The 16,436-nt window shown below is 47.9% G+C and overlaps 2 protein-coding genes across 2 annotated transcripts; both read right to left on the bottom strand.

Moving 5' to 3' along the window:
* Nucleotides 1-13,408: 13,408 nt before the first annotated feature.
* Nucleotides 13,409-14,232, bottom strand: UCRPA7_8877 (putative cell surface spherulin 4-like protein; the record flags this gene model as incomplete). Its single annotated transcript, XM_007921384.1, has 2 exons — nucleotides 13,409-13,870; nucleotides 13,918-14,232. 2 exons carry the CDS (start codon nucleotides 14,230-14,232, stop codon nucleotides 13,409-13,411), a joined length of 777 nt encoding a protein of 258 aa, XP_007919575.1.
* A 618-nt stretch (nucleotides 14,233-14,850) lies between these two features.
* UCRPA7_8876 (putative endo alpha- protein) lies at nucleotides 14,851-15,590 on the bottom strand (the record flags this gene model as incomplete). The annotated part of the gene is made up of 2 exons (XM_007921383.1): nucleotides 14,851-15,246; nucleotides 15,318-15,590. 2 exons carry the CDS (start codon nucleotides 15,588-15,590, stop codon nucleotides 14,851-14,853), a joined length of 669 nt encoding a protein of 222 aa, XP_007919574.1.
* Nucleotides 15,591-16,436: the final 846 nt, after the last annotated feature.

Below are 16,436 nucleotides of genomic sequence, written 5' to 3'. Positions count from 1 at the left end.
GGCAGCCACAATTTGGCTAATGTTGGCATCAAGTTCATCCTTGGCAATCGAGAGACGACCCATATTACGCGCACTCCAATATTTCTTCAGTAAAGGTTCTTCGCGAAGAATGATCTCGTCGAGCCAGCAAGCAGTAACACCATCAAGTGATCCACTCTTGAGCCAATTATTCCACAACTCTGTTCTCAGCCACCATGTTGGAACCCTTTGATGCACGACCTTACGTCGCCAATAGAACCAGGCAGCAGGATTCAAGAGCGAGAGTATAGACATGCTCCGATATGAATACTTCTGGATACGCTGAAGCTCACTTTGGCTGTGGTGGATTAAGAGGTCGTCATTAATGAAGGAGACGTCAGTTGGGCGGCTCTTAAGGCGATCTTCGTCGTTAAATATTGTAGGTGGCTGCGCCATAAGAGTGCATTTATTGTTCCCGTCTTCGAGAACTGTGATCATGACTGGATCATAGCGATGTTGGTAGTTACTAGTCGTCGTATACGTCTTGTCTCCGATTTTTCTTACGACACGGCACAGCCTGTCAGATGGAACCCAATCCAGTATCTTGCCAACGTCTGGTCTCAAAGGGACTCCCCAGTATATCGTCAGGCAGTCATCACCTCGGGACGAGTTCTGCGCTAAGCGGTACTCGGCTTTAAGTATCTCGTGGCTGCCTTTGGGGCTGGACTTATATGAATATTGAAATTCGTAGACATTACCATTGATGGACAGTGTTCCTTGAGTAACTCTGCCATAGTTGTCATAGAAGCACCATCTGGACTCTAGAGGGCTTGTAACATGCTTAGACGTTGGCCATCGTCGATGACTTCCCTCAGCATAGGTATATGTTGCAGTGACAAGATGTTCTTCGAGCCGGTCTTCACGCGTCGCAAGTCTGAAGTGATCATCATAGACTGCCTTCGAGCACGGATCGCTGGAGGTAGGCTTTTGTGAAAGTTGGCCGTTGAAAATCTCCAGAGTAATTGATCCCTGGCAATTTCGGGACGCAAAGCCAGTTATCGTCTTCCTGCGCAATTCGACTGTAATAACATTCTTGTGCAACGTTCGGGTTGCACCCTTCTTTGCCAGCCGTGAGATTTTCGCTAGGGCTTTGCGATGATAGATCAATAGAATGTAAACCCATAAGTTCTTCATCACCCAGCAAAACCTCCAGAAGGAAAGAGCGATCCAGATGACGAGGCTTCGGCCATAGACATGTCGCAGTGAATACCATATCTCACGCTCAACATCTGATCCGGCGCCCGACAGGATGCTGACCCACTTGGTAAAGCTGGTAGGAATAGATGCGACAAAGGATAATACCCTCGACAGCAATGTATAAGCTGGCGGAGCATTATTGATTGTACTGCACCTCAATTCAGTGCTTGAATCAAGGACAGACACTTTCTCGAGGCCGAGGAGATTATTTGACAATATTTGACGCTCCCTCACTTTCTCGTGAATTGCGAGACATATGTCAATTAGAAAATCATTCGTACGCATATCAATATCCATAGTCGTCATCCAGTGGCATAAATCTTGAGTCATCAGAACCTTGTCGCCGACAATGCGGCATATAATGGACTCTCTGACGGCGGCTGGAAGGTCACCCCACGTTGCGTCGACATCCACACCAAAGCAGAGATGCTTCATGAGCTTGAGGTTTGTCTTCCGTGAAATATTGAGTAAGCCTTCCATGCTTTGAGTTGAGATCTCAAATTCGATTCGTCTTGCCATTGACGTTGTTTCGTAGAGAAAGTGTTCTGCCAAAAGCGCGTGGGCGGCATCGAGATTAAGAACTGCCCTTGCTGTATGATGCAACAAAGCTTCGGTTAATCTATCAAAGACATTAGTCATGATATTGAAGAGTACTAGGATGGGAGTTAATTACAGGTATGCGTGGAGAGGTTGCCAAGATGGGAGATCCAGCTCACTCTGAAGGAGAAACCCCGTCGTAATATACAGGATTCCGTCCTCGTAAGTGCTAAAAGACGCCGCATCGGGAAACCCGAGATCAACCAAATTGGCTCTAGACGAGATAGTGAGTACAGTCTGTCCAGAATTCCACATGTTAAGCGAAGTTCTCAGAAGCTCTGTGGACCACGCAGTGTTCATAGCTGTCGGGTTAGGCTGTTCAATGCTAATGCTGAGGATGTCGGAGATTCTCTGAGCCACGAAATTGGGCGTCTTTGAGGTGATGGATGTGCCGCGTTGTCGTTTACCAGAGCATTTGCTCTCCATGGGAAGAGCATTTATGTCTGCTATCTTCTTTTGTCGGTAGCAAGGTGTTGACAAGTCTACCACTTCGGTCAATCGGCCTGCCTGAGAAACATGCCAATCTTTCCAAACCCAAACAGACGTTAACAGTGCAGCAAGAATAGCAGCAATGTTCAACGCGATTACATCAGAATAGAAAGAGTTCTGAGTCGTGGAAACCGAATGGAGCAGGCAGCCAGTTACATAACCCACCGATGCGGCAAATAGAATAGATCCCACATGATATTTCACGTCAGTGGTAAAACAACGATTGAACTAAATCGATTACATTATCAGCGCGTTTTGAATAGCGAGGAGTGATCTTGGGAGATTTACCTGAAAAATCATCACTGCAGAATACCCTACGACATATGCGTAGTATAAAATAAGAATATTCACATCGTCAACGAGGATCCATACAAAGAGAGTCGAACCCCCGAAGATGAAAATTAGACGTCGTAAGAGTTCGAAAAGCGCGGCGAGATACTTGAGTCGCCGCCGTTTCTCCCATGAGCTTGTGACAGACTTGGCATGTTCATAATCAGTTAGCTTTTCGTCCGACAGTTCGAAGAGCTCTTTCCAGTATTTCTGAAGTGTGCCATCCAGAGTCATGACCGACGCACAGAAATAGAGTATTGCAAAGCAAATGCCGTATTTTGCTCTATGACTTATAAATAGATCAATCGGCTGAGACTCGGCGCTCATTGTGACGCTAACCCATCTGTCCATGAGGGCAATAAGAAAGAGCCCCACATTTTGCCCGACATCAAAGCGTGCGTATCGAAACAGCATGAAAATATTATGCTCTTTTAGTCCTTGCGACATTTGCTGCTGACTTTTTATGCCTTGATTTAGTTGAGCAAACCAAGGCAATGAAAATGGTTCTGCCTTCTCTGCTGTCTCAGCATTCTTCTTGAGTAGCCATTCAATATATGGCATCCCCATTGCAACACGTGATACAAGTTGATCAGATGAACGAAGAGATCCTTGGAAAAGGTCCTTATTAAAAGCTTGGACACTGAGTCTCAAGGCTTCTATCGCAGCCTTTTTGACGAGTTCCGGGGCTGCTGTAGGTCGTGATTCGCCATTGTCGTCGGTGACGTCCTCTGTCACATCTAGCTTAGATGTATGCCAACTAACAATATCATCCTCGGTGATATTGGGAATTTTATGAGTCCAAGATGACCACTCGTGACAAAGCCATCGGTATTGAATCAATAAGAGGAAGAGGAATCCATATGATACAGGCAAGTATATTAGAAGGTCATGACCGCTGATGAATGTTGAGATGATTGGGGACAAGAATAAGACCGGTATTGTCCGCCACAGTATTGTACGCCCAGAAGTAAGTGGACTGCCGCTATGATGCATAGTCGCCATAACGCCTTCTGTTGTTAGAACTCGTGGCTATCATGTTATATAAGAAAACATACCAAGAATGTTTAAATAGGTCGTGATGACGACTATGTATGCAAGAAAAACGAAGCCAGTGCCAACAGAGTTTTTGATGGAAAAGATGATTGTCCCCACGATGCCAACGAAAACAGTGATCACAAAACCGCCAGAAAGGCGCTGCACATGAAAATAAATCATGTTGTCGTACGCATACTAAATGAATTAGTAAAAGCAATCAAGCTAGCGGTTGGGGTCTTACGTTATACAGGTAATAGTTGCCTACACTACCAACCCAGCCAGTGACACCCGATGAGATGAGCAATGATATCAAAAGGGCGTAGCACGCCGCTGGAAGATTTTCGCGCCCCATCCAGGCGGTCATGAACAAGCCGCGGCCGACAAAAGTCAGGAGTGATACATCCAGCATCGCTGGGAGACAGAAGATGGAGAGGGCACCGAATTCCATGATTACCTTTCGAAGATGTTTAGAGGTCTTATGAACGCTGAATCCATCCCGGGCAGGCCCATCAGGATCCATTTCTCGAACCAGAGGGGATGATTCAGGTTTGGTGTACACGGTCATTATTTTGCCATCCCAATCTCCGGATGGAGGAGGATGCGCGTCTAAGAAGCCTCGATATTGGTTATAGACAATTTCCCCAAGTTCTCGTGGAAGTATTCCAAAATACAGTTCGCATTGCGAACCAAGAACCCATAGTTCTGAGAAGACAGCTGCCTGGTCGGGCTGTGATAGAAAGAATGGACAGTGATCCGTAGCTTCTATGTAAACATCTTCCAATGCTGCCTTTCTGAGCGTACAAAAGAAGATCAACGCAAAAATGTCCGCATTGATATCGACATAAGAGCAACTAGTCCATGAGTTCCACGGGTCATAAGCATGTAGAAGAGCATCGGTGAAAACATTGAGAGGTTCTCTATCAGCGTGATAAAGAGAATCGCGGACGATTTTCTCCACAGATTGGGAAAGCTGCACAAGGTTCTTCAGTGAAGGTAGTCGAGTGGCGCCCAACTTCGCGAATTCCTTTAGACGCCATTCAAGAAGGGTCGCTAATGTTACTGACCCGCCTAAGTAACGTCTAGAATGAGCATCGTTCCATGAGATAGCCGATGAATCACCAATCAGGACGCGCTTGCAAAACGTCTCGATTGGTTGTTTTAACGGGTTCTCTACCTGACAGATTTGCATTTGTTGGAGAATGAACAGAATCTCTGCAGGTGTTGCATTCTCGAGGTCGTGCCTGATGCAAACAGGGAGACTTGATTTCACGAGTGGGTCTAACAAGCGTTCGAGGCGCATCTCTTCATCGAAACGATGAACACGAGGGACACCATGATGGGCGAGCCAGGTGTGTAAGATGACGTTAATATCACTAGGCGATCTCCTTGAAACGAAAAGATCAATCTCCCCGGTCGGAGAATCAGAAAGCGCCACAGACAGCCCCAAGAACTGGGCCGAGCTGTCTGGAACTGTAAATCCAGTCCCAAGACCTTTGCAGACATTTACGCGTTGCTTGGTCAAGCCATCCACTAGGGTGTCTATTAGATGTTGATATTTTGACACAGGCGAAAAACGGACGAGCGTGTCGATATGCCTATTGATTTCCGCTTCATCAAGATGCTGCAACATTTTCAACCTTCGCAGGTGAGTCTGTGTTTTCAGCACGGCGTCGTAATGCCTCGGAGATGCCCCAGCGACTAGTGGCACACAGCCGTAAAACGAGACTTGTTCTCCATCAGCAGAGAAATCCCAGAAGTCCGTTCGCTTTGGGGCAAGCTGGACATAACCTGGTGCTGGTAACTCCGGTGGATCTTCCCAGCGTATAGCTTGTAGCTTATAAGGCAATGGTGCAGGGAGCATGAGGTGGTCGATATCTGGAAGCACTCTCTGTATGCCACCAAATGGCAAACTGGCAACCTGCTCTGGTCCGTCTGAGAGACTTGTCTCAACCTTAACTACTCGCTTGCGACTGATCCAGGATTTTTGTAACTCCGAAGTCTCTGATCTGCGCAGATACTCAAAGCCACTCATGCTGGCAGGAGACCGCTTAAGGTTTGCTGTGTTGAGAGTATCAGGGGCTGAAGAGCCATGTTGAAGAATTGCTCCAAAGTGATTGGCAAGCTTGTTGGCTCTTCGGACCACTGAAGCTGATGGCCTAGTTTCCCACAAGTCGTGAAAACCCACAAAGAAATCCGGTCGTTGAATACGTTCCTCGGAGCATCTAGTCATGATGTCTCGCAAGTTTTGCGAGCGAAAATAATCACGACGGTCGCCATCTGGTAGGATACATGCATTCTCGATTATGACTCCAGATACCACATTTAGGTCTATTTGGTGCAGTAGGTGATCATCATGGTGACACTTGATAATGATTGATAGACCACGGTTCCGTAGCTCCATCAGAAATAAGACGACGCTAGTTGGGCTAATGTCGTTAAGTTTAGCGGCGGTAAGAACTACACCAGCTATAGTGTACTCTTGAACGGCTCTGAATGCATCGTCGGTGATTCCTGGAAAATTATCGATATCCGCATGGTCGAAGGCAATGATACCGAGAGTTAATTTGCTACGCGTCTGTTGAGTCGGAATTTCGTTGACAACATCTAAAGGTACAATGTGTAGATCATAGTCCGACGGACACACATGCATTTGCCTCGCGCACTCTTGCTCACTGAAGATATAGAACGAGTGCACTGAGGACAAGCCTTCAATTTGAGGTTGAAAGCTGCTTGTACTATTCGCCCTCTTTGAAGACTTCTGATGGTCAATACTTTATGGCAATTAGTTGAAGCATTCCTCGGGCATCATAAAGTGCGGATTTTCATACCGACTACTTTTGTGTCTCATCTTTGATAAGACATCTTGCAATCGCCGTCCGACAGAAAAGACAAAAGGCAGCCCTAAACCAACGCAAGCAACAATGAGAGTAACATATTGATAAGTGTTCTCTAATCTCGCCGACGATGAAAGAAGACTTGGGCAGTACACCTGCCAACCTTCGCATGTGTCTTCATCGTTAGATGCAGTAGGTTGGTAAAAAGACGCCATGTGAACAATAACTTGAGATATAATACAAATCGAAAAGGATAACTTTACGATTCCACAAATAAAATGAATGAAATGAGATCCGCCTCTGGAAAGCAATGAATGGGTGGTTCAAGACTCAATCACATGAAGATAGGTGAGGCTCAGCTGAAAAATGAAAGATGAAAGCAGTGCGTTTCAATAGTAGGAGAAGAACAAGCATTCTCCCTGTGGGTGAGAATTAACTAGATTGAGTGTCTTAAGCATTAACTCTACTGCTACAAGACGCCCACAGACATTCAACATATGGTAGGATACATGGTAGCCTACCCATGAAGGAGCAAATCAATTCGTCGTGACCTACCTTGTCATGGCTAACGAGCCATTATTGCATACAGAGTCATGACGGGCGGACCCGAGTTACCATATGATGAGGCATAATCCACTAGTCGAACAGCCAAGTTTTCGGCCATTTTTGGAAGCGAGGAGCCAATGGATCAAGAAAGTGAATCAATAGATGCACTAGCAATGCCACAAGAGCGTGCCAACAAAGCAAGCAAGTTCTTGTTACTTTGAGCTGTAGGAAGTCTCACACCATTAAGAGCCGCAATACGAGCTTCAGTTTCAGAACCTTCTGTCACAAGGAAAACAAAGTGGGGCCGGCGATTGCACGATCATATTCCCAAAAATGGCAGTTTTTGATAGCTTAGTATCGCGCATGGTACCGGACGGAATATAGCTGTTGAAGCAGGGAGTTTAGCTAAAGAGGCTAGTGGCGTAGTGGAAAGGCTTCACATAGTCTACAAGGGAGGCTAAGACCCATGATGTAAAACGGTGCGACTGAGCGTATCTGAGTTACACGTCGAAAATGGCCGCATGTTGCGTCAAGTACAGTACTTGGGCGACTTCATTTGATGATCGAGAAAAGCGAGTTATGCAGATAACGGAAAGTGGCGATCTTACCCCGGCCGAGTTGCCAAGAGCCGCCATGGCGCCTAGTGGAGAAAACAGCGAAACAGACGTGCCGTGCCGGGGTGTCACATCCTTGCTGTGATGTGACCCGATAATAGGTTGATTGCCTGGTCTTACGGCATCCTTGCCTATTGGTGATTTTTTCCTTTTCACTCTGCCAACCCAGCTGAGGAGATCATGAATGCGAGTTCATTGTGCGGGGATCGCAGGACAGCTGCAGCTGAGTCTCGCCCGACACAAATGCAGGTTATGTATAGCAATGCAAGACGGGGCTGGAATATGTACAAGACATGTCCAATGTTTTATCTACGCCGTTACTCTTCGTATAAGTCTAGTGGCCCACAGTCCCAAATCTTGGTTCATGACAAGCCTGTTGGCAGACCATGAGTACCGGCCAATAAATCTCCGGACCGACCTTGAGACACAAATTTTAGACCTTAAGCAAGGCATCCATTTCTAATTTTGGGATATAGCGCCATACTGTTAAAGCCTATCAATGTCTTGGATTAGACGAAACTTTGATTCTAGCTTGCTGTAGGACATGTCGTGTTGACACAGGAAGAGAAGGTATTTCTTGGCATGCAGGTTTTAGCACCTTGACTATCAACACGTGTTGATAGACCGTCTTTACAAAACTTAGTGGACGAGACCGGATACGTAGGAGCCACGCAAGATTCTTCTTAAGTGGGTTAACACCTGACAGCTTTCACTTTTTTAATACATGTACATGTACCAAACCTGACCTTGTGTAACATTATTTTCTTCGAGTGCGGGAATATTCCGAGAATCCTGATTAAACTGCCCTTTCAGCATTGACGTGATGGGCTTTGCCAAGGTCACACAAATGTAAGGGCACTGGAATTTCCAAATGTACTCAGGGCTTCGTCAAGTCTGGAGCCTCTTTTATACGGCAGTTTAATACGTGAATGCGCCATAGCTGGGTTTCGCTCATTAGACGTAGCAGAATGTCTCTGCTCTATTATAGGATGATGAGTTCGGTCAGCCCATTACCCAGGGACCTTCCAGCCCACCTGATATACTTACTCAAGAAGTAATGCATGGTACAAAGGTCTATTGTCAGTGACAGCGGGTCTGAGTGCATAAGCTTCCATTTCCGCTACATCCGAGAAGGTCTGTTACCAGTATCTCGTATTTGAACGCAAGGAACCCATGCCCTCTCCAACACCTATAGATACTTCCCCAGATATTCGTGCTGGTCTGCAGTATGCCATGCAAGTTGTTCTCAACCGTATTGAATAACCAACTGTATGCTGGACAGCGCATTCAAAGAATATGGTGCCTATCTGAGGTCATATGATGCGACTAGATCCGCATGAGCTTTCAATAGTCGCCCTGTACGTTTCAGCTGCTCAGGCAAGGAAGACAGATTGTGGATGATCACACGTCAGAAGAGCCTCCATGTAACCGTGTGATAGCCACCACGTATGTCAGGTCTCCGTCAAGTCAGTCCCTTTCTTCACCCAATATTCAATATGACTGTCTTGGTCAGGCGTTCACCTCAGGTATTCGCATGCGGACTGTGTGACCACAATAGTATTGGGAGTTGATGCAAGCATTCGGGGTGAACGCCGGACACGTCAAGTCAATAAAATGAGCAGATCATTGCACCACCGTCTCGGTACCGTATTACATGGCCGATGTCAGAGCATACGACCCTGCACTACCGTTCGTAAGTTTGGCTGGACAACGGGTCAAATCGTGACGATGACCGTATCACCTCTTTTGCTGGATCCGTCCTTCTATGCCCTTCAATAAGGGCTCTACTGATCAAACTGATCTCCCTTGTTTAATCTTAATCTCTCAGTCGGGACACATCCGTTACGCTGTGAGCCGTGAAGTCCGTCTTGATCTTTGAAAGCTGACAAGGCTTGTACTCGCTGTTTTGACATCTTATTACCTCTGAGCTGTTTCTTCATCACAATAGCAGCCCCAAATGTGCTCATGCCCTGTTATGACCTAATTTCTAGTTACTTGTTGACGTCGGATCGAAGTATAGACCATTTGGCTTTCTTGCACTTTTCCCTTCACCAAGCCAATCCTCACTCGTTTAAAACCTCACCCATCTTTCTCACTGCCATGATACCGCCATAAGCGCAATCATAGTGCCTATTCTACCATGGCGAGTGATTTGTCCATGTCCTCTCCAGACGTGCCCATCGACATGTATCCCGACTCTCCACCGTCATCACTGGATGGCTCCATGATCGACCTCTCTTCTGCAACATCACCGCTTACAACTCCTGACATATCAGAGATCGACGACCCTCCACCGTCAATCTTTTTCAACGGTCAAACCAGTGGCATATTGTCAACACAAGCGGACAGTCCATCTTACATCCTTGTGATCGGCGGCCTCGGCTATATTGGCTCGCACACGGTTCTAGAGCTGCTGAGAGAGGGTTATAATGGTATGAAAATTCTAATATTGCCTTGGATAGGGTTCCATTCTCTTCTAACTACCTCCAGTAATCGTCGTCGACAATCTCAGCAACTCATATGAAAGTGTTCTGCACAATATAAAGAAGCTTATCGGGCAACATTGCTTGTCAAAGGATGTTCCTGTGCCCTTGTTACATTTTCATAGAGTCGACTATCGTAGTCGATCAATGCGTTTTCTTCTAGAAAGTTATGCAGATCTCGCGACGCCAACTTCCGGAAACAGAGATTACAGAGACATGCTGTATCGTTCGAGAATCACCGGTGTAATTCATTTTGCCGCCTACAAGTCGGTCGCTGAATCCATTGGCAGGCCTCTGCAATACTACAAGAATAATGTGAGCGGTCTCGTCTCACTCCTGGAGCTACTGGATAGATACAACATCCGCAACTTCATATTCAGCAGTTCTGCAACAGTCTACGGATCTAAAGCAGACCTGGGAGCTCCATTACGCGAAGAAGATCTCATACATCATCGAGAAGATGTGATTGACGAGTTGGGAGTGCGGACGCGTATCGAACCCGTCGTGTCAGGATTGACATGCCCTTACGCGCGTACAAAATACTTTAGCGAGGCCATCCTTTCTGACCTTGCTGTAGCCGACTCAAGATGGCACATTGTCGCGCTTCGATACTTCAATCCTGTGGGCGGCGATCCGTCGGGTCTACTAGGAGAGAACCCGCGCACCACAGCGACCAATCTCTACCCAGTGCTTGCACAAGTTTTGATCGGTAAACGACCGGCACTTGAGGTATTTGGTGCCGATTGGTCTACACGCGATGGCACTGCCATCCGTGATTTTATTCATGTCCTTGACGTCGCCCGAGGACATATCGCGGCTCTGCGTCCACGTGGAGAGACAGTGGAGTCCGGGTTTCGCGCATACAATCTGGGCAGTGGAACGGGCACTACCGTGCTTGAAGCTGTCAGGAGCTTGGAGGCGGCCGCAAAACTACCCATACCATTGCGGTGGGTTGAGAGGAGGCCAGGCGATGTCGGTGTGTGCGTCGCATCGACCCGTAGAGCGGAGAGTGAGCTTGGCTGGCGGCCGCGCGAAAGCATCACTCGGTGTGCCATTGATTTGTGGAACTACGTACAGCGAAGCACCGGTCTACACACAAGGGAAAAGCCAGTTGCGGTAAATACACTCGCTTGAACATGTATTATCTCGTCTAAGATGATTTAATGGTGCAATCTGGTTATGGCGCGGCAATGGTAATGCCAGGAAAATTTGAGGTGACGTTAGGCTTTCGCCGTCTCTGAGCCTCACGGGATAGACCCATGGTTGGTGCGGTGGGGTAGGACAATAAGGTATAGGCACCTAAAACAACTCTAATTCATTAGCCTACTTAGATCCTAGGGCCGTAACATCGCCCCTTCTTAAAACGGCAACTTCCTTTTTGGTGATTGATTTTGCCTGCAATATCATGCACCTGATTCGACTCACAGTGTTGAAATTGGAGAGAGCTCCCCCAGCTTGACTACCATGCCAAAGCAACGAGCTTGAGAAACACACCGTCACTTTGAATGTCATCTCCTAAGATTAGGCTTATACTGTGCTGGGTTGGTCCCATAAGCATACATACATATGTGAACTTTGGAAATCATAGATGATACTTGATTAATAATTGATTGACATTTAACTAAGTATCTACCTAAGCCCTCAACACCTCGATGAACCCGGTGGTCGAGTTGACCAAACAAAGCTCCACCAAAGCTCGCCACTTTTCTTGCCCTCTTCAACAGGCCTGTCAATGCTGTTAAGGAAGCAACACAATGAGAGATCTTACTTCATTACTAACCTTAGCAACTGGCTTAGTGCAGCCGCGCTCGGAGTTGAAGTAGCATGCCTCAGCAGCAGCGGCTTTGCACTCACACAACTAAAACGGCATTGTTAGCCGTCGTTCGACGACTTCCTGGCAGAATGAAAACATCAAGTCAAACCAAGACTGCACTTACGCTCTTCTTATTCAAGAACGAGGGACAGACAGCCTGAGGACAGACACAGGGCTTGCGGAAGTCAGGAGTGCGATGTTTATGGTAATGGGGTTTGTGCTTCGCTCGGGGCACAAGTCCAGCGGGGAAGACCAAGTCATCATCTGGCATCGGTGTTGCCAAAGATAATGCTGAGATAGCAGCTACGAGAAGAAACGAAGGCTTCATCGTTGCTATGGAGCGATGGTGGGCAAAGGCGAGGCAAAGCGAACGGACGATTTAGCTAAACTGCTAAACAAATTTCACGGGATATTAAGAGGTGGGGAATCATCCGGCTTTCTGCGAAAGTATTGTAGGGCAATCTCCAGTCCTGATCTACTTTTGGAACTGTTCCTTGCCTTACATCTCAATCAAATACGAGATGGCAGTGCTCTGAACGGGAGATCTAGGTAAGTGGATCCAGCAAAGCAGGTGGCGGTTACACGTTGCCAATGTTGTCTCAGACATTCCCCGAGGTCCATTGTCCGGATGGATGAGGAGCCGCAAGGGTCAAGGGAGCGTATGCCAGCTGAGAATAGCTCACTGAACCTGCCATGTTGTTTTGCAACTCATCGTGTCCTGGTCAATAACGGCGCGGGAGAAAAAGAAACCTCCAGTGAGACAGTAGACTCAGCCAGCACTAACGCACGTTCAACCACAGCTTTCCAGGGATTATTTCAACTGCATGAAACATGAAGTTGAGCAGGTTCGTATAAGGTAGCATTTTTAAATGCTCTAATGCAGCCGTTGCAGCTACGCATGTTGCAATTCGATGATGTGATCTAAGCCTCATGCGACTTCTGACTGTCTACAGGCAGGGTATCAATACGGTCCTAAGTAATCGGTACCTATACCTTGGACAAGGTGCATGCCTAGTTACAGGGGTGGAATGTATGCGATTATCGAGTCTGCATATATGCATGCTTCTCTGACCACTGGCCGACGCCACCAGACCCTCAACATCCACTCGCATCTGCCCCTCTCCGCACTTTGATGCCTGCCACGACTTTATCAGATGCTTCCTGGTACCGGCCCCCAAAAAGCCAGAGGCTTGGATTTACGTAAAGATATTGAATCCTTGCAGCAACCTCAACTCTACAGACGCGGTCATCAAGCAAAGCGCTTCTTGGCAGATTGACAAGATGTCGGCTCGATCGCAATCATGATATGGCGAAATAATCACATTGCCAGGCGAACGTGGGATTGATAGATAGACAGATTTCGTATTGAGTAGGAATTGACAAGACCAATATAGTCAGCACTGCATGATGCATGCTCCTTCGCAATATCGCCACTGGCCAGTGGCCAATACCCTATTGCTCATGTCCAGTAAGCCCTCGAACCTTCTGGACGTATGCATCCCATTTCAGGCACCATGCCGTATATCCGGGCTGGGTGGTGATGAATTGACCTACAAACCCCTCACGATGGACCTTCTCGGCGAGTTGTAAGGCGTCATGCAGGTTAGGAGAGCTGTGCGCGATGGCCACAGACTTGGCCCGTAAGGTAGTAGGAAGCGCAGCCATGGCTCCTCGTACGACGGTTGAGTCCCATTGCGTGGCCTGATTCTCGAAGGCCACAACAAAGTCGGCTGTTTGATAGAAAGCAGGATCAATTACGACACCAGGATTGTAAATCACTGTGCTGTTTCGACCAGCTTCGCCGTCAGACGACTCCAGGGCTTTCCTCACGGCTCGGGACAGATTCGCCATGTACTGGACATAGACAGTACTGGATGGAACTTCGTCAAAGAAAATGCCTTCCATGCGAATATGCTAGAAGGTGTTAGTGACGGAATAATATCAGGCAACGGTGGGTTTACACTGATGCCGTCCTTGATTTTCCAGCCTTGATATGTTAGGATATCTTTCTCGATAGCCGTGGTCGCCCGTTTGCCGTAGCTGCAGTGCACATAGCCAATGACCTTGGCATTCGGGATCATGGACAGCTTTCCCAAAGCGTCAAGGTAGTTCACATCAGGCATCGCTTCAGGTCCGGGTCCATTACCCGGGTTCACCACAACCAAGAATTCCAAATCCGGGCACGACTTCGCCGCCAAGAAAAGAGGTTCCCAGGACGTCGGAGTCGGGTATATGTACAGAGGAACAAGTATGAAAGGTGACTTTTGCTGAGCCATTTGTGTGACTGGATGTTGTAAGAAATGGGGCTGAGACGGGTGTGGTCGGGCGCTTCCGGCATATATGTGAGAAATGGCGGCTAGAAATGCAGGAACTGGGATGGTCCGACGGTCTGATTTTGGGCCGGTGACCTAGAGAAGTGTCACCTTCCGACATCAGAATCTCTATTCGCTTGACAGGACAGAAGCAAAAACCTGCTGACATGCGATTGTGCCTAGCCAACACCTCTAAGTAACCAGGCACCGAAGCTAAATTGGCTTATTCTACTTGCATGTTCTCGCAAGAGCTGCATTGGAAGCGGATTATTGAAAGGGGCTTGTCTTGGCAAGAACAAAACGAGGCACATCAAGGGTGCGTGGTTGTTGGCAATTGGGTGGGGAAGAACAATGACAGGAGTTTGGTTGAGAAGATGCAGCGGCAGCTGGGTGTGGGGTAGAAGAGAATGCAGGGCTTTGATGAGGCTCATCGCGGTGTCAATGTAGGAAAGGCAGCCGGACCTAGCCAGGACATGAATCAAATCGCGCGATATCTGAAAAACGCCTAGCTCCAACCCCATCCCAAAGTGCGTGCGTCAGATATTGCATGGTTTCGGAGGTGGTGAGTCGGCATTCTGCCAATCATGATGTCACGGCAGTCTCAGCTTTCTGCCCATTGCAGTACTCGACCCATCCGTCTAGATCCATCGTCTTGATGACTGTGCTAAAATTGTCCGAGTCTGATGCCGAGCAGTCGCTCGTCAAAGCATTCGCCGAGACACTGTCGGGTGTGCCTTTGGGGTACTCGATGTGGAAGACAGGCTTGCCTGCGTCGATGAAGGCGGCGAAGGTGTCGCATTCGTCATATTCGGCACACTGCTCGTTGACTTGAAACTGAACAACGGAAAGGACATCGGAAATTATGTCGCCTGCATTTTTCAGGCCAACCCCAAGCTTGCGATTCCTAGCTTCTTTTGCAAGAAACTTAACAAAGTCGATCGAGTCTTGCGCAGTCAGGTCAAATCCGTTTTCATTTTGCTAATTGAAAGCAAGCCAGTCAGTCAGTCAGTCAGTCTTCTGAAGAGGGATTTCTGAGGGATGCTACCTACAAAGCCGTCCACATTGTCAGGATCTACGGCATCACAGCCTATTTGACTCGCAATCTCAATCCTGGTAGCCATGATATCGCGGACATCAGGGCTGCTGATGTTTAGCCAATACTCCCCTGGCCAGCCATCCAATTCTGATCCAAGATCAGCCTTCTTGAACTGCCATGAGTCCGGACGATAATCTTCGTAGGACCCAGCGCTGAAGTAGCAAATGACTTTCTTTCCAAGCTTGTGCAAGCTATCGATGATAGTGTTGTTCTGATGAAGAAACATATCGATATCAAACACAGCGACGTCAGGCTCCACGCTCGGGGCACTCTCATCGATGTCCAGAGTCTTGCTGAGGATAATCTGCCATGACGCATTGACTGCTGGTTGCCACACCCCGGCCGGCGTGGAAGACGGTGTCGGAACAGGTGTCGAAGTTCCGGAAGGCGTCGGGGTCTCTTCCCCTTCCCCTCGTCCTTCGCCATGGTGAAGGCCTAGTCCCAGTCCAAGTCCGAGGGCGAGTCCCAGTACAATAATCACACCAACAATTGCTGAAATGATTATCGTGCGCCGTCGAAAACCCGAGCGCTGTTGTGTTCCGTGCAAATCTCCCTTGTGGCCCTGGCCGTCAGGACTGGTGTCCACTGCTCTTTCTCTTGTAGTCATCGTGACAAGTGTGTGGCCCTGTTTCCCAGGAAACGCTCGGAACTTAAGAGGAACTTCGCAGAACCGGCAGCAATAAGAACAGGGAGCCACAGCGACTTTTTGAGGCATAGAAGGGAAGTAGAAAGCAAATTCGAGTCCGAACAGGCACCGGCGAAATGAGGTGCGACGTTGCACGGGGCTCAGCAGCGCAGAATTGGAGCTAGAAGCGGCACAGACAGGGCAATTGATCCTTCTGCTTTCCGCTGCGCCGGAACCGCTAAGCGCGCTGCGGTGGAAACGATCTAGACCGATATTGATGTCAATTGAGAAAGCTGCGAACAAAGACTCTTCTCAACTCTCAAGATTCGAGTCCCAGGGTTGCGCAGAGAGTGCTCAATGTGAGACTAGTCATACCGAGGATAACAGAGGCTTGGGGGCAGGACAGCAGTGCTGTAAGGTTATCCCGACATGCTGTAAGACAACAGC

Source organism: Phaeoacremonium minimum (assembly GCF_000392275.1).
Source record: "Phaeoacremonium minimum UCRPA7 unplaced genomic scaffold PA7_03_scaffold_610, whole genome shotgun sequence".
Classification (NCBI taxonomy): domain Eukaryota; kingdom Fungi; phylum Ascomycota; class Sordariomycetes; order Togniniales; family Togniniaceae; genus Phaeoacremonium; species Phaeoacremonium minimum.
The sequence above is the reverse complement of the archived record's forward strand: the minus strand, read 5'-3'. Positions and strand labels throughout refer to the sequence as shown.